The sequence below is a fragment of the Scylla paramamosain genome, chromosome 40 (assembly GCF_035594125.1).
Source record: "Scylla paramamosain isolate STU-SP2022 chromosome 40, ASM3559412v1, whole genome shotgun sequence".
Classification (NCBI taxonomy): domain Eukaryota; kingdom Metazoa; phylum Arthropoda; class Malacostraca; order Decapoda; family Portunidae; genus Scylla; species Scylla paramamosain.
Genome location: NC_087190.1, coordinates 13,724,104 through 13,741,603, shown reverse-complemented (window position 1 = coordinate 13,741,603; position 17,500 = coordinate 13,724,104). Strand labels below are relative to the sequence as shown.

Sequence of the window (17,500 nt, the reverse complement as noted above, 5' to 3'; positions counted from 1 at the left end):
TCTCATCCCCATCCATATATTTGTTCAACCTTTTAAAAGCTCGCATTGACGTTGTGTGTGTGTGTGTGTGTGTGTGTATGTGTTCTAACAGCGATTCACCTCTTCAATAGTATAAACACACTGTAAACTTATGCAACCCTTTACTGTAACCAATCATAACAGCAAGAATACAAAATTTGGTGCAGGTAGCCATCAGATCTACAGGTACCAGTCCCTATTATAAAACATACCTACTTATTCTTACCTAACCCCATCCATACACTTGCCTAGTCTTGCGAAGCTCCCTATGCACTCGGGGTTTACAGTCACTTGGTACTGGGGCGGACGGTACTGAGGTCAGGTGATACCCCAAGACACCTCGGCCTGAGTGCAAATACGCCTCAGGACGTTTGGTGCTCGAGACGCTTGGCCTTCAAACTACCTGATCCTCAAAATCTCTCTAGACTCAGACGTCTGGGCCTCTATTCCGGATTCTCAAGACTGTTTCTTCTGCCAGTAGTGCATAAATGTTGCTAATCTGCCACTAGAACCGTAAAAATACACTTAAAAACTCGTGTCACTTCAACTAGAGCCTTATGAAAGTGGAGGTGAGGCGTAGGAGTGTTTCAGAATATGAGTCCTGCATTACAAGTTTCGTAAAGGCAACATGTGAATCTGCACACACTAATACAATGCTCACCAAGCCATCCATCTACTTACTCAACCACATCCACCCATCCACTCAGCCTCTTAGCCATATCCACCCACTCACAGTCACCCACTCTCAGCCATAACTCCACCGACTCAGCCACTCACTCACCCACCTCCATTAGCCCACCCATCTATCCACACCTCACCCACACACCCTGTCACCCACACCCTCCACGCACCCTGCCACTCACAAATCCACCCACCCATCCAAATATGCATCCATACTCCAATTCACCCATCTAACCATCCAACTACCCACTCACCCATCCACTTACTCATCCATCCACGCATCCACACACCACTTCATCAACTCACTCACCTGACTATTACCTGATTAATTTTACTGCAATATTACGTTGGCAAGACAATGCAGTGGTAGAGTTTGTGTTCGTACGGCTCCTTACAGCAGTCTGAGCAGCGTCTGGAGCGTGGCAGGCCTTTTAAATACTGTATACATATCTGATAAGGTTACATTGTGTTGGTTACATGAGTGTCCTTAGGCATTGTGGTACTTTAGGTTCATTTAAGTTAGGTTAGTGCCCTTAAACACACACACACACACACACACACACACACACACACGCACACAACACCGGCATGGAAAGAGAGAGAGAGAGAGAGAGAGAGAGTGGTAATATTATTCTTTTAGATTATATATAATTATTTTTTTACTTTTGTTGTTGTTGTTTTTATTTGATTAAATGTTATTAATATTTCATTGATGTTATTGTTATTGGTGGTAGTAGTAGTAGTAGTAGTAGTAGTAGTAGTAGTAGTAGTAGCAGTAGTAGTAGTAGTAGAAGTAGCAGTAGCAAGCTATCAAGGTTGACTCAGCGTCCCTGGTTTAGCGGGCACTGTGGATCACAAAGGAAGACCGAAAAATCATTCTACAAAATTGATTGACCTTATAACACGTATTAGCTTTTTTATTTATTTATTTATTTATTCATTTATTTTTTTTTGTCAGTATACACGATTTATTCACACCAACAACAGGACAGTTCACTCGTTATAGGATAATGCAGCAACGTGGGGGAAGTTTAGTGGTGTTACGTCTCTGATTACTGAGAGACGTTAGGAATACGCCACTGTGTCTGCGTCTGTGGTTGCTGAAGAGGCGGCAGGAAAAGGTCACTGTACCTTGCTATCAGTGAAGCAGCGATGCCACACTAGAGTTTGTTTAGAGTTTTGTGCACACACTAACACAGCACAGAGACCAACAAGAGCCACGCTAGCAGTCTCGATGTGTCCCTCCGCCGCTCGTCAGGTCTCCCTTGACGCAGCCACTGGCAATGAGCGTCACTCCCTCTCTCCGCCTCGGAAGGTGCCACCCGCTACATACAGCGGGCGTAGGCATAAGATCGGCATTTGCATCAGCACCACGTGATCAGGACGGCGCCTGCTGCTGTGTTAAGTGGCGATATTTCTTCAGACGAACAACAGGGAAGTGTCTTGTGCTAAATAAACAAAAGACAACTTCCGTGATGCTTAACAGTCTGTTCCTACCTGTCCTTACTTGCCTGTGGGTACATCTTTAGCGTGTGGATGGTTAGCCTGGATGGTTAGCGTGTAGAAATAGTAAAACTTTAAAAACGACAGGAAAATACGTAATAAAAAGCTAAACAGCAAAGGAAAAATAAACAAGAGCAGAAAACGAAAAGAAAAAAAGTCAAAGTTTAATCCATGACAGAAAAACAAAAGGAAAACGAGAAAAATTTTAGTCCACGTCAGAAACCTTTAATAAGAAAAAAAGACACTTCACTCCCCGTTGAATCTGGCGAAGTAAGCGTCAATACCATAGAAAACGGCGTTGATGAGAGCAAAGGAGCCTCCCGTCTTGCCAGCCTCAGCGGGGGTCCTGTCAGGGAAGGTGATGTGAAAGGAAGCCTGTATGGTGACCGCCCCTGCAGCCACCATCAACACTGACACCACCAGGTTCACCATCACCTCCTGAGATAGAGAGAGGGAGAGAGAGGGGAGGGTGTTAAAGTGGGGTGTAGGAGTGAGGGTGAGTGTGGAGGAGAAATGGGTGAGGGGTGAAATTTAGAGGTGTGCGTGAGGAAGGGAGGTGGGTGAGTGAGAGAGAGAGAGAGAGAGAGAGAGAGAGAGAGAGAGAGAGAGAGAGAGAGAGAGAGAGAGAGAGAGGGAGGTATAAGTGAGAGAGAGAATGAGAGTATGTACTGGGAGAAGAGAGAGGGAGAGCGGGGAATTCACTTATCAGCTTCTGTGAGAGGGAGAGAGGGAGGGAGGTGTGTGAGAGTACGTGGGGAGAGGGGAAATAAGATACCACCACCACCACCACCACCACCACCACCACAACTAAAACACCATACTGTCCCTCAAACATCCCCCCAAACACGCCCAAACACACAAACATTCCAAACACACCCAAACATTCCAAAACACACACACACACACACACACACACACACACACACACACACACACACACACACACACACACACACACATCCAAACACACTCCAAAACACTCCCTACTAATCCAAACACATCCACACACACTCCACAAAGCATCCACACCCCAACACACTTTTACGCCACCACCACCACCACCACCACCACCACGACACTCACTACTCTAAATTCTTCCTGGCAAAGTGAGCATCAGCGAAGTACAGTAAGGCATTGAACACCGCCAGGGAGCCAGCAGCCTTCCCTGCGTCAGCATTCTTCTTCAGGAGGTCCTCATATTGAATCCCCGCGTGTATGGTGAGGCCCGCAGCGCTCACCATTAGGCACGCCGTCACAAAGTTCGCTTTCAGTTCCTGGCGAGAGAAAGTGAGGTAGATAGTGAGAGGAGTGAGAGACTGAATGGGAGGTGTGGGTTGTTGTTAGAGGTGATGGTGGTGGTGGTGGTTGTAGTAGATAGATAGACAGATAGACAGACATCGCCGTAATGTTGCATCTCTAGCTATCTTCTACCGCTATTTTCATGCTAACTGCTCTTCTGGTCTTGCTAACTGCATGCCTCCCCTCCTCCCGCGGTCTCGCTGCGCAATACTTTCTTCTTTCTTTCACCACTATTCTGTCCACCTCTCTAATTTAACAGTTAACCAGTATTCCCAGTCATTCATCCCTTTCTCTGGTAAACTCTGGAACTCCCTGCCTGCTTCTGTATTTCCTCCTTTCTATGACTTTCAAGAGGGAGGTTTCAACATTTATCCTGTAATTTCTGACCACCGATTTCGACAGTTCGGGGACCGGCAACTCAGTGGGCCTTTTTTTTTATTTATTTATTTTTTTTATTGCAGTTTTGTTGCCCTTGGCCGGTGCCCTTCCTTCATAAAAAAAAAAAAAGACATTTCCTTCTTATCTACTGTCCTCCTCAAATTATCTCTATCTTCCTCCTCCTCCTCCTCCTCCTCCTCCTCCTTTTTCATCCTCTTCCATCCTCTTTTTTTTTTTTTCTTCCCCTCCTCTTTCTTTCTACACTTTCTCCTCTTCTGTCCTTTATCTTTCTCCTCTTCTCCTCTTCTTCCTCCGCCTCCTTTCTAATCCTTCCTCTTCTTTCTCCCTCCTCCTATTCCTCCTCCTCCTCCTCATCATTATTATCATCTTCCTCCCTCATCCTTTCAGTATACCTCCCCGTCTTTACCCAACCACTCAACACCCACCCACCACCCACCCACCACCCGCCCCCGTGACACCCGCAACTCTGACTCACAAAGGTCGTCTTCTGCAGGTCCCTGGCGCCGCCCCTGAGGTAGGTGAGGAACAGCAGGGATGACACCACCAGGGCCATGATGTACACGCCACCACAGAAGAAAGTCTTGCCAATACTGCCGAAGGAGAACAAGTCGACCCCCATGGTGACGCTGATGATGATGATGTTCAGGGCCTGCGGTAGTGAGAGAGAGAGAGAGAGTGTGAGTGTGAATGGCGAGTTGTGAAAGTGACTGATTATGAAAGTGGTTGTGAATGTGATTGTTTGTGAAGGTGAAAGGAGATGTACGAGAGAGAGATAGAGGTTTAAGGAAGAAAATAATTGTGTCCAGTAGTAGTAGTAGTAGTAGTAGTAGTAGTGGTGGTGGTGGTAGTAGTAGTAGTAGTAGTAGTAGTGGTAATAGTAGTAGTAGTAGTAGTAGTAGTAGTAGTAGTAGTAGTAGTAATAAATCATACTACTACTACTACTACTATTACTTCTACTACTATTACTACTACTACTTTAATAATAACAATAACAATAGTAATTACTCACAATTTCCCATAGTTTCAAGATTCCAGATGGCGTCTTTAACATTTCAACATCCATCTTTTTCTATTTCCTTACTCCTTTTCCTCACGTAATACAAAAAAACAACCTTATTAATTCCTCGGGTACGACACTCTCTGTTCCGGTACGACGGCGGCGAGGGACGAAGAGGGAATGCGGTTTTAGTATCGGTGTAAATCGGTCCACGCCTTCTCTCTCTCGTGTTCCTTATCAGAGGCGTTACTGAAATTCTGATAAGAGATGATCTGATTGAATTTCATGATTTTTTGATTATCGTACACCTGGGAACATTTGTTTTCAGCGGTTCATATGTTCGATATTTGTAAAGTTACGTGTGCAATCTGTTTCCTTCTATTGTTGTTATTTTGTAATACTGGGGGTTCTAATTTTGCTACCATACATGTCTACACCCCTGCGCTCCGCCTGGCCCGGGTGGGTACAACGATGGTTTGGCCAGGAGCACCTTTGGGTGTCCATCGCATATAAAACTTGCGATTTCAGTGTGGGAAACGCCTCACTGCAGGGAACTTCTGACGGCGCATCTGTTATCCTGTGAAATTTCTTCGTCAGACTCACCGCTTTGCCAGATTTTGCATATTTTGACTTACCCGCATGTGAGCGAAGGTTTCCGGCTCATTTAAATTTAATTTGATCATGGAGGCTGGTGTATGTTACAAAAATAAGGATTGCCTTGGTCCTCTTTAAAGCTTAACTTGATTAAGTAAGAGCAAGAATGATGATACACATTTTGAATCGTTTTCGTGCAAGTATGATGCAATATTGCGCAATGCTAAAAGTTTCCCCTGCCAAGAACATCAGTAAGAACGGCGGGCTCCGTATCATCCGGTCTGCGACGCGTTGAAAAATTAGAACCTAACCAACCGCAGCTTAAAGCACCTATTACTTGTTTATTTATCCATTTATCTATTTACATTTTTTGCGGTTATAGCCATACTAGGAATGAGGCCAGCTTCATTTATGACATTTTTCTTTGCTTTGGCCTCCCTTATCGCCACGCCCACCCTGACAGTGATAGCACAGATAGCAGCCTGCTTTGTGTGGCGCGCTGTACTTCCCTTCAGGCGCCACGGGGGAGGCGAGCCCGGGGCGGGAGGTATTGTCAATGATTTTTTGTTTCTCCTCGTTTTAATAAGTTGATAATGTAACGCTGGTATAATGGATCTCTCTCTCTCTCTCTGTCTCTCTCTCTCTCTCTCTCTCTCTCTCTCTCTGATTATTTTTATCGTGTGTGTGTGTGTGTGTGTGTGTGTGTGTGTGTGTGTTTGATAAGAAGCTCCACTACACACTGACCTACCTATCCACAGCCACAACCACCCACTAATCTATCCACCCGTTTATCCACAGTCCCTCCATTAACTTATTCACTCATTCATACTCATCCATCCAACCACTTTCCCATCCATCCACCCACTTACTTACCTACACCAAACCCGCCATCCACACCTCATCCACACGCCTTATCACCCATACCCTTCACTCACCCAGCCACTCAGCGATCCACCGACTCAATATTCACCCATTCATAACCTAAAACACTAGTTAAGTTAGACAAACCACATCATTGAAGGTAAATATTAACAGAGGTTAGAAATAAGAATATAGAAGAACAGACACGTCAAATATAAACCGTATTACGTCAACTCACAAACATCTTAGTCAAAAATACAACAAAATAATAAGTGAACAGAAAATATATATTGTGTAAAATCAGAAAATTGAAGAGTTAACACATATTTGGCAACACTTCTTCCTGCTCGGACCGTCCACGCAGAGCCGCAGAGGACCAGAGAGAGCGACGGAAGGAGGTAGTGATGGTGCTGGTAGGCAAAAACTCTTATTTCCGGCAGTTTCTCAAGGTTCCGGGTGTCGCAGTGAGTATTCTTGTGTTGCGTGGAGGTGTGTGGTGATGTGTGGAGGCTTTGTTAGGGCGTGTGGTGATGCGTGGTGGGCTGTGTTGGTGTATAGTGGAGTATAAGGGTGTGTGGTGGTGTTGATGGAGATATGATGGTGTGTGGTGTTGCTTGGAGGTTTATTGTGGTGTGTGGTGGACGAGGACAGCACACGGTAACGCAGGGACGGAGGAATGAAGATAGCGTGGCATGGTGAAGCGGTGAGATGTGTTATGTTCATACACTGCAATGTTAAGATCCTTCGCGTACGACACTTTTACCTCGTGTACGATAGCGCCGAGGGACGGAAAGGGAATGCGGTCTTAGCCTCGAAATTAATTATTAATCCACGCTTTCCTCTCGCTTTTGTCCCTAATCACAAGCGTTAAGGAAATGATAAAAAGGTTTTGTTAAGTTTCATATTTTCAAATAGTTTTCCGTTAATTATTGTACGTTTTGAAACTTTTTGTTTTATTTTTTATTTTATTTTGTCGTAATTCTCTGCTGTTGATATGTTCGATAATTGTAAAGTTACGTGTACGATTTATGTTGTCTTTTATTGCTGCGGTTATTTTGTTATACTGTTCTATGTCTGCTTCTATTATTTCTGTTGATCATTTTACTTTCATTCGTCATTCTATTTTGATGAAGTTCGTGTGTTTAAAATGAGCCAGCTTTTCTTTTTACTTATTTCATCTATCTTATTTCTAGTCGTGTTCTAAATGAGATTATTACTATTACTATTATTATTATTATTATCTATGTTTATATACTTTATTTGCAGTTACAGCCATACTAGAAATGAGGCCAGCTTTATTTTTTGACATCTTTATTTGCTTTCGCCTCCCTTTTCGCCACGCCCACCCTGATAGGCAAGGCACAGATAGCAGCGTGCTTTGTGTGGCGCGCTGTGCTTCACGGAAGTATTCTCACCGAGTTGGCGCTTTTTTTTTTTTTTTTTTTTTTGTCGTTTTAATGAGCTGATAATTTTTTTTTAATCCTCTTTCTCTCTGATTATTTTTTATCCTCTCTCTCTCTCTCTCTCTTTCTGTCATTATTTTTTATTCTGTGTCTGCGTGTGGGTGTGTGTGTCTGATTATTTTCTATTGTGTGTGTGTGTGTGTGTGTGTGTGAGATACTAGTGGTATTGTTCACTCTCTCTCTCTCTCTACGCCTTGTTTTTTTTTAAGTGAAGGAGTACGAACAAAGGGTGTTCTACTACTACTACTAGTACTACTGCTACTGCTACTACTACTACTACTACTACTAATACTACTACTACTACTCTCTCCAAACAGCCAGAGCCGCGTAGACCTACAAGTCTTTGGTCTTCCTTTGTGTTCTCCTTTAGAAGATCGTAAGTAAATATTTTCATGCAATATAAACTGAGGTAATAATAATAATAATAATAATAGTGTTTTTTTGGTTATTTATTTATTAACAATCAATTATTTCTCCCCAAAAATCACTTTCACAAACAATCAATTAACAATTAGGAATTACATACAATTATTCGTAGTTTATTTATTTTTTTTTAATCCGTATATTTTGAACTTTTAGTACATTTATTTCAGCTGCTCTCTCTCTCTCTCTCTCTCTCTCTCTCTCTCTCAGTAAATTAATTCTGTTCCTATTTTCCAGCGAGGACGAGACAAGAGGACACACGTCGTTTTCTTCACGAGACACCGAGACGAAGGAAAAGAAAACGGGAGGCGATCTTGAAGCAAACTCAACTAAATTGAGCACTTTGGCTATTTACACACACACACACACACACAGTAGCAGTAGTGGTGGTAGTACTAATTGTTGTTCCTAGGCTTACGGTATCCAAAACACACACACACACACACACACACACACACACACACACACACACACACAGTAGTAACTTGTTCCTAGGCCTACAATATCCAAAATCCATGATCTTTACCATTATATTACGCTCGTGTTTACAATTAAGGGGTTTGTGTATTAGTTAAAGCTTATGCCAATTGCTGCTATTATTATTATTATTTTTTTTTTAACCAGCACCAGTCAGATGAAATACCACCATCAGTATTGTTATCTGGAGAGCTTGTCAAATACGATGAATTGAATGTTGAATGGTGTGTCTCTCTCTCTCTCTCTCTCTCTCTCTCTCTCCAGCATATCAACACTTTAGATAACTTGAAGAAATAGTTAACTTTTTACTAATAATATTCTCTCTCTTTCTCTCTCAAAACACACATCTTGTCAAAACAGTTACTTTACTAATATAACTCTCTCTCTCTCTCTCAGCCCACAGACCCACAGTATGTCCCCCACAGTATGTTAACAAACCCACAGTCCCTCCCACAGCCCCTCCCCTCAATAATAAATAATCTTCACTAACTTGTAACAATAAGAGAAAGAATGCAATACAGTGTTACATATTTCCCTTCCCTTACAAGTTACAACACAACAGAAAACACAACTTAGAAATTCAATCTCATTATAAACACAACCCTGATTTTTTTTTTCCAGGAAGCACCACTGATGTGTGTGAGAGAGAGAGAGAGAGAGAGAGAGAGAGAGAGAGAGAGAGAGAGAGAGAGAGAGAGAGAGAGAGAGAGAGAGAGAGAGAGAGAGAGAGAGAGAGAGAGAGAGAGAGAGAGAGAGAGAGAGAACTATGAAGAGAAGAAGAAGGAGAGGAGAAACACACAAAAACAAAAAAAGAAGAAAAAAATCCTTATCAATATTATTCCTAACTCAATGAACAGAATCCCATAATTACCTCCATTTCCTCTTTCCCTCCTTATTTCCTGCTTTCCCTATCTTCTTTTCCCTCCTCCTCCTTACACACAAGTCAAGGCATTACAGACAGCCTAGGGTATCACAGGGGCCTGAAGACTCCTAGATGTGCACTGTTCCCTACCCACCAACACTGTTCCCCCTTACCTGTGTATGTTACAAAACTCATATACACGGGAATACTTGTAACTGTTAGACTTGTGCACTTTTAAATATGTTCCTGTATATTTTCGTAAAGTACACCCACATGCAGAGTTTACAGTGTTGTTGGGTGAGCTGGCAGGGTACACTACAGCATTCATCCCCTGTAACCTTGCCTGGAATCCTGATGTCCCTTTTACAGCTCTGTCAAATGTCCGCCCCTGGTTACTTGATTTGTGTTGAGTTTAATTGTTGTGGTTGGTGGGAATGCGGTAGTTTGTGGTTTTTTATTTTTTAGCTGTTGTTGTTTGTGTTTGTAAAGATTGTAATTTTGTTACGTGCGTTTGGTGTTGCAGTGAAAGGGTTACGAGGTGAGTGCTGGGTTGGTAATTCAATATGCATCGACACAGTAATCAATAAAAATAAAAGATAGATATAGCAACACTCCTAACATAACTCCCAACACAGTGAAAGAACACAAATTAACAAGCCAAAAGTGAAGTGTTGAGTGCAAAATACAATACACAAGAACACAATAATGAACAAAACAAAAATAGTCAAACAAGAATAATGATACAACACTGTCCTGGCTAACCAACACTGCAACACTTCCTCTTTGCAACACTGCCAAAGAGCACTGCACCTAACTTATCTCTCTCCCACTGCACCCTGACAAGTGGAAGTTATTGGGGTTTTCAAGGGTGTTTTCAAGATGCCAGTGGTAGTTTAATAAGTGTTCTGCAGTATTAATTGGAGAAACACCCACAAAATTAAGGTTACTGGGGATTTTAGGGGTGTTTTTTGTGATTCTAATGGAAGTTGTTAAGGTTTTCATGGGTGTTTTCAAGATTCTAGTGGAAGTTTAACAAGTGTCGTACTATAATCTAGAGAAAAACATCCTTGAGAATTTGACAAATGTAAGTTTTTTTGGGGTTTTCAAGAATTATCAAGGTTTCCAAGGGTGTTTTCAAGACTAGTGGAAGTTTAACAAGTGTTGTATTATAATCTGGAAAAAGCATCCTTGAAAACCTGGCAGATGTTAAGTTTTTTGGAGTTCTAAAGGTTTCCAAGGATGTTTTCAAGACTCTAGTGGAAATTTAACAAGCGTCGTACTAAAATCTGGGAAAAACATCATTGAGAACCTGACAAATTGTAAGTTTTTTGAGTTACCAAGGTTTCCAAGGGTGTTTTCAAGACTACTGTAAGTTTTAACAGGCGTTCTTTACCATCAACTGCAAAAAAAACACCGCTGAGAAGCTGGCCAATCATCTCTGTGGCCTTTCAAAACGGTCACATGGGAACAAAGAACATTTAAACACAGGAACCTTGCGTGTGTCTAGCTAGCTACAAAAGTACAAATATTTGGCACCGCAGTCGCTCCGCAGCTCCTTTCAGCCACACTGCAGAACACACTGAGGCCTGAACCACTTATCACACTTGCAGGAATCTTCAGTTATATTGAGGTTAAAATGAACCTGACTTAAATGAAGCAGGTAACAATATGAAGCAAATAGTGTAGTTTTTTTTCACACTTCCTTGCTGTTTGTTACCATACACACACACACACACACACACACACACACACACACACACACACACACACACGTTAGCTAAGCACGTCACAGTTAAGTACACAGACTGTATAGTGACAAATATTCTGATATACATTAAACTTTCTGTAACTACTCAAAAAAAAAAAATAAAAAATTCTCTCTCTCTCTCTCTCCTGAAATGGCAAACTTTTTCTCTCCTTTTTGTGCGAAAGTTCAAAAAATGTGTTTCTTTCCTATTCTCTCCTCTCACACACATACAAACAAAAGCGCTTGCATAGTTTTTTGAGTGAACTCGAAAACCTGAGCTTGTTTAACTAATATGCACTTGTCAGCCCCACAGTCTCTTTGTCTCTCTGTCCCAATCCCACAGTCCTCTCCATCTTTCTGTCCCAATCCCACAGTCTCTCCATCTCTGTCTCTCAGCCCCACAGTCTCTTTGTCTCTCTGTCCCAGCCCCACAGTCTCTCCATCTCTCTGTCCCAGTCCCACAGTCTCTCCATCTCTCTGTCTCTCAGCCCCACAGTCTCTCCATCTCTTAGTTACTTAATAATTCCATCATCTTTCAGCTCGACAATCTCTCTCTCTGTCTCTCCAGCTAGTCTCTGCCCTACAATCTCTTAATTACAGCTTCTCAGTCTCTATCCTACAATCTCTGCCTTAAAATGTCAGTCTTTCAATCTCTCACTCTCTCTGTCCCTCATCACTCTCTCTCAGTCCCTCAGTCCTACAATTTTTCAACCTGCAGTTTCTTAATTTTTCAGCCCAACAGTCTCGAACACTCCAAGTCTCTCAGTCCCCTAGTCCCCGAGTCCCTGTCAGTCCACAGCCCCACAGCCCCAAGCGTTCAAAAGGCACATTGAACACAGCATAGCGCAGCACTGGCAGGTACAGAAAGGAAGGTAGGCAGCGACACACACGCACACATGCACACACACACAAACACTTATGCATATAATCAAACTCCTTCCATCTATTTGCTACTAACACACACACACACACACACACACACACACACACACGGCTGTTTTAACGGGTTGGCACGCACTTACGGATACAAACACTTTTTTAGAAATACACATAGGTAGTAGTGTAGTATAAAAAGTAAGCTATTCAAGCCTCACTTATAAACTAAATAAGCAATAACACACAAACATACACACAAACATACATAAGCCTATTTTTTTTACATTATCTTCTCTTAGGAACTGAACACACAAACACATACACACACACATACATACATATACAGTGGTAAACATACATGCGTACAGACAGACATACAGACATAGGCCTATTGTTAGCACCTAAATGCACCAATGAAAGCTGGAAATAATGGATGGAATTATTATAGTTTCTTCTCCTTCTTCCTTCTTCTTCTTCTTCTTCTTCTTCTTCATTTCTTTCTGAATATTGGAAGCATTTCGTTACTTAAATCTATCACTGGTTTCTTCTTATCTTCATTCTTTTCTTCTTTTTTACTTTCATTTCTCCTCTTCTTTTGTCTCTTACTAATGGAAGTATTTTGTTAACTAATCTTATACACTTTTAATCCTTTTCTCCTCTTTTCTCTTCTTCCTTCATTCTCTCCTACTCCTCTTTTCTCTCTTCTCTCTCTCAATAACAAAAACAATAAACAAACTTAACCCTTTATATTTCTTTTCTTTTTCTTTCCTCTTCCTCCTTCTCCTCCTCCTAGTCACCTTACTCTTTCACTAAATCTTTCCTCTTATCTTCCTCTTCCTCTCTCTCTCCTAACTTTCCTCTTTCTTCTCCTCCTCATCTTCTTCTTTCCTTTTCCCTACACACTTCTCCTCCTCCCCCTTATCCTCCTCCTCCTTTACCTCTTCCTCCTCCTCCTCCTCCTTTTGTGTCATCTCCGTGGCTTTCCTGATCTCCTCCACACTCAAGTTTCCATTGACCCGTGCCAAGCCAGCCTGCAGTGCCTGTGTGGCCTTATGTGGGTGCTTGAGGGTTGTGCAGGCTGCGTAGGTCACCTCGTCCAGGGAGGCAAGCTGTGGCAGGCACTGTGGGGTTCGTTGAGTTAGGTTAGGTTGGGTGTGGTGGTGTAGGGCTGGGGTTTGGTTAGGTTAGGTTAGGTTAGGTTTGGTTAGGTTAGGTTTGGTCTCTCTTTATCTCTCTTTCATCTCATAAACTATATTAAGAAGAGCATTGTGTCTGTCTGTCTACATCTATTTGCCTGTCTCTATCTTTACTAATTACACTATATATCTCTCTATTTCTATATAAACTAAAGTGAGAAAGCCAATCTGTCCCTTCTCCCCAAACACACACACAAACACACACACACATACTCCAATCATCCCATTCCTCTCCAAAACCATAATAAAAGACCTAATATCAATACAGCCATCCCTCCCTCTCTGCCTCCCACACAGTACCTGGGAGGGGGGTGGGGGTGCAGGCAGGTCCCCCACGCAGTCCACCATCTCCAGCTGTGCCATCAACTCGGACAATTTCACAGCTTTCCTGCGTTCATTGGCCTCAATAATACGACACAGGTGTTCGGTTAGCAGTTCCTTGCGCTCTAGACGGTTAAACAGCTGGAGCTTGGCCTCGATAAACTCCCTCTCGGCCCTCTCGTACCTCTTCCTGCCGGTGAGAGGGTGGGTGAGTGTGGGAGTGTGGGAGAGTGAGCTTGACGTTTATTGGTGGGTGTGTGGGTGAAATGTCTGGGTTTGTTGTGGTTGAATCTATCTTTTCTATCTCCTTTTGTGGGTGGGAGAGAGGGGCAAGTGAGAGGGTGGCTGTCTGGCAGGTGCACCACTAAATCTATCTCCTTGTGAGTGGACGAGTGAGAGGACGGTCTCTGAAATTTGTGGGTTTTTTATTTAGTTTATTTTGTAACATTCTGCATTTTAGCCTCGGTGATTCTCTCTTGACCTTCTGTGCCTCCTTCTGCCACTGGGTGAGATCAGCCAGTGAGAAGACTATCTTTGAAAATCCTGTTTTTTATCTATTTATTTTCAACACTTACCAATGGAGAAGGAACAAACACAACAAGACACAAAAACACACAAAAAAGTAAGAAAACAAGAGAGAAAAAAGGAGAAAGAGAAAAAATATTCCAAACCACAACTTTCACACACACACATTCACACACAACACCCTAGACACCCCCCCCGACCCCACCCTGTAGATCCCCAACCCCCAATCACTCACTGAGCCTCATTGAAGTCCTGGCTGGCACTCTCAATCTGGTCCCTCAGGATAGACACATCGGAGGAGAGAAGGGAGTCCAACCGTGCCAACTCTGCCTGGATATGCTTGAGCTTCTGAGCCTCCGACTGTGTTCGCCGACTCCTGCAGGAGGTAAGAGGTAGTGAGAGGTGGGGAGAGTGACTGTGAGTGGCTGTGAGAGGAGGCAGGGGTGTTCTGGGATGATATCAGTAGTTTCAAATGCTTGGCAAGACTAGGAGAGGTGAATAGAGGGACTAGCAGGGGATGAGGCATTGTGTGAGGGTGAAAGAATGGGGAGACCAGATGTTTTGGTGATGTTTTTCAGTGTTCTTCAGGGCTTGTTAGGGATATTTAGTAATGTTTTCAAGGGTCTTACAAACTGGGAGTGACTGGGAAGGAGAGAAATGGGGAGCTTAAGGATGTCTTCAAGGGTTTTCAGTAATGGGAAGGAATGTAAGGGATGTTTTCAAGGGGCTGTGAGTGACTGGGAAGGAAAGAAATGGGGAGTTTTCAAGGGTTTTCAGGATTATTTACATACTTAGAGGGAAGGTAATTAGTAAAAGTGTAGAATTAATGGTAGTTTATATAATTATTGATGTTGAGGTGTGGGGAGTGGGAGGAAGAGGAGGAGGAAAGTAAGAATTGATGATGCTGAAGTTAGTGATGGGACATGATATGAAATGGGAAGATAATGCTAAAATATATGAGAAATTAAAGATATGGGAATGAAAACTTGCACTCTCTCTCTCTCTCTCTCTAAATTGACAGTGTTGATGTAATTAATAAGATGACATGGTATAGAATGGGAAAGCAGAAATAAAATATAAGAAAAATAAAGATAGGATAATGAAAACTCCCCCCCCTCTCTCTCTCTCTCTCTCTCTCTCTCTCTCTCTCTCACCTGTCAGCAATGGCCTTGATCAGCAGTTCCTTCCTCTTCTTGTTCTGTTCCTCCATCTCCTTCTGCCTCTCCTGTATGCTCCTCAAAAGGGCGCCCTCCTCCTCGCTCCCTCCTCCGCCCTTGTCAAAGAAAAACTCCTCCGTCGACTTCTCCTCCTCTTCCTCCGTCTCCTCCACTTCCTCCGCCTCCCCCTCCCCATCGGTCCTGGGGGAGGAGGGGGACCCAGGGGCGCCACTTGGTATTACTTCATATGAGTTGTTTTCTCCTAGTTTGATCTTAACGCTCTTTGGGTGGGTGTGGCTGCCTGTGGGGGGGTGGGGGTAGGGGGTAGGAAGGGATTAGGGGAAGGAATCAGGGGTTATGGGTAAATTATTTGTTTTTTTTTGCTTCTTGGGTACAGTAAAATCTAACCTAAACTAATTTTAAGTAACCTAACTTATCCTAACCTAGCTTAATCTTACCTAACCTAACTAAACCTAATGTAACCTAACCTAATCTTACCTGACCTAACCAAACCTAACATAACCTAACCTAACTTATCCTAACTTAACCTAAACCTAAATCTAACCAAACATAATCTAAACAAACCTAACCTCACCTTAACCTAACCAAACCTAATGTAACCTAACCTAATCTTAACCTAACCTAATCTACCTTCACCTCCTGCAGTTGTAAAGTGGTCGCCCTACAAGAAAAAGGATAAAAGGAAGTTAGAAAGAATTTAGAGTGACAATGAAGAAGGTAACAAATATTAGAGACTTTGTCATGTGAAAAAACTGACATTACACTACCAAACGCTGGGAAAAGGAAAGAAAGAAGAAACTTGATTGCAATGTAAGTGTGTGGAAAGGTGGAGGACGTCGAGAGGAGGTGGAATGAAGTGACGTGAAGGTTCGGGACACACACGCTTCAAGACAGAGAGGCTGAAGAGCGCTTGTAGAAGTGTCATTAAGTGTAGATGTATGAAACAGTCTGGATAGGGAGACAGTCAACGCAAAAGGTATATGTGGGTTCAAGGCTAAGTTGGATATCAAAATGAACAGCCCCAGCAGACCTCTTGTCCCATAAAGCACTAGGTAAATGCACACACACCACATACACACACACACACACTCTTCAAAACTCCCCAAACCTAACCTAACCTAACCTGTAGAGCAATCCCCTGCCACTCAAAAAAACACACACACACACACACACACACACACCACAAGACCCCCTAACCTAACCAGCCGCCCCAAGACCTGCCTGTGGGGGAGACGCAGGGTGAGGGTGGCACAGGGGACGGGGTGGCTGCCGGGGAGGACTCAGGCGTCTGTTGGCTGGACAGGGACTGGGGGGAGTCTGTGCCCTGGGGAAGGTGAGGAGAGAGTGAGTGGTGACAGATATTGAAGAAGTTAAGATAGAAGTATTTAATAAAGGAAAAATATGTTAAAAGAGAGAAAACAAGAAAACACAAGAATCACAGGAAAAAACATCATTAGCTTGTATAAATGACATGATGAGATGCACCATAATAAATATGATGCAAGGAAAAACAGCAACACATGTACTGTAGATCAAAACACACACACACACACACACACCCACACACACACACACACACACACACACACACACACACACACACACACACAACACTGAAAAAAAAACACTACACCAAACATAACACAAGGAAAAAGAAAAACGCAGCATCAACAAATTACAAAACACCAAAAAATTACAAAAAAAAAAAAAAAAAACACACAAAACAAACACAAAAAAAATTACAAAACACAGAAAACACAACACAAATCATCCCAACACACACACACACACACACACACACACACACACACTCTACCTCGCACTGGGATAGCCTGGCCTGGGCTGGGACGGGTGTGTACTGAGTGGAGGAGGCCACCGACCCCCTGGAGGTGCCAAGGAGGCCACGCTGCAACCCTCGTCCCCCTCGCAGGATCCTGGCAGGCTTCTGTGTCGGCCCTGTGAAGTGAGAGTGGGAGAGTGAGAGGGGAGAGAGAGGTCGGGAGTACTGGCTGCCTCTCCCACTCACTCCCACTCATTAAAGATATAAATAAATACCTAAATATTCCTTCCCAGTCACTCC

The 17,500-nt window shown here is 43.0% G+C and overlaps 2 protein-coding genes and 1 long non-coding RNA gene across 4 annotated transcripts in view; 1 reads left to right on the top strand and 2 right to left on the bottom strand.

The window, feature by feature from the left end:
* Positions 1-2,413: 2,413 nt before the first annotated feature.
* LOC135092511 (uncharacterized) lies at positions 2,414-5,093 on the bottom strand. Its single transcript, XM_063991088.1, has 4 exons — positions 4,910-5,093; positions 4,376-4,549; positions 3,286-3,476; positions 2,414-2,640 (listed from the first exon to the last, which is right to left on the bottom strand). Coding segments are annotated over exons 1-4 (420 nt in total). The 5' UTR covers positions 4,964-5,093; the 3' UTR covers positions 2,414-2,639.
* A 135-nt stretch (positions 5,094-5,228) lies between these two features.
* On the top strand, positions 5,229-8,838 carry LOC135092514 (uncharacterized). Its single transcript, XR_010262905.1, has 3 exons — positions 5,229-6,816; positions 8,025-8,191; positions 8,476-8,838. It is a non-coding gene; the product is annotated as an uncharacterized LOC135092514 (long non-coding RNA).
* A 4,052-nt stretch (positions 8,839-12,890) lies between these two features.
* Positions 12,891-17,500, bottom strand: part of LOC135092508 (RAB6-interacting golgin-like) — a 5,514-nt gene continuing 904 nt past the window's right edge. For both annotated transcript variants that reach the window (XM_063991078.1, XM_063991079.1), the window contains exons 2-7: positions 17,237-17,376; positions 16,638-16,744; positions 15,397-15,696; positions 14,478-14,618; positions 13,697-13,907; positions 12,891-13,321 (exon numbers count right to left, since the gene is read on the bottom strand). In XM_063991078.1, coding sequence (XP_063847148.1) covers positions 13,049-13,321; positions 13,697-13,907; positions 14,478-14,618; positions 15,397-15,696; positions 16,638-16,744; positions 17,237-17,376 — 1,172 coding nt within the window. In that variant the 3' untranslated portion in view covers positions 12,891-13,048. The remainder of the gene's footprint in view (positions 13,322-13,696; positions 13,908-14,477; positions 14,619-15,396; positions 15,697-16,637; positions 16,745-17,236; positions 17,377-17,500) is intronic.

Bases quoted from the DNA above. Each gene is read 5' to 3' on its own strand.
- LOC135092511 (XM_063991088.1), bottom strand. From the start codon at position 4,963: ATGGATGTTGAAATGTTAAAGACGCCATCTGGAATCTTGAAACTATGG. The intron at 4,550-4,909 runs GTGAGTAATTAC...TCACTACCGCAG, and splicing joins TCTTGAAACTATGGGAAATT to GCCCTGAACATCATCATCAT. The intron at 3,477-4,375 runs GTGAGTCAGAGT...TTCTCTCGCCAG, and splicing joins ACCTGCAGAAGACGACCTTT to GAACTGAAAGCGAACTTTGT.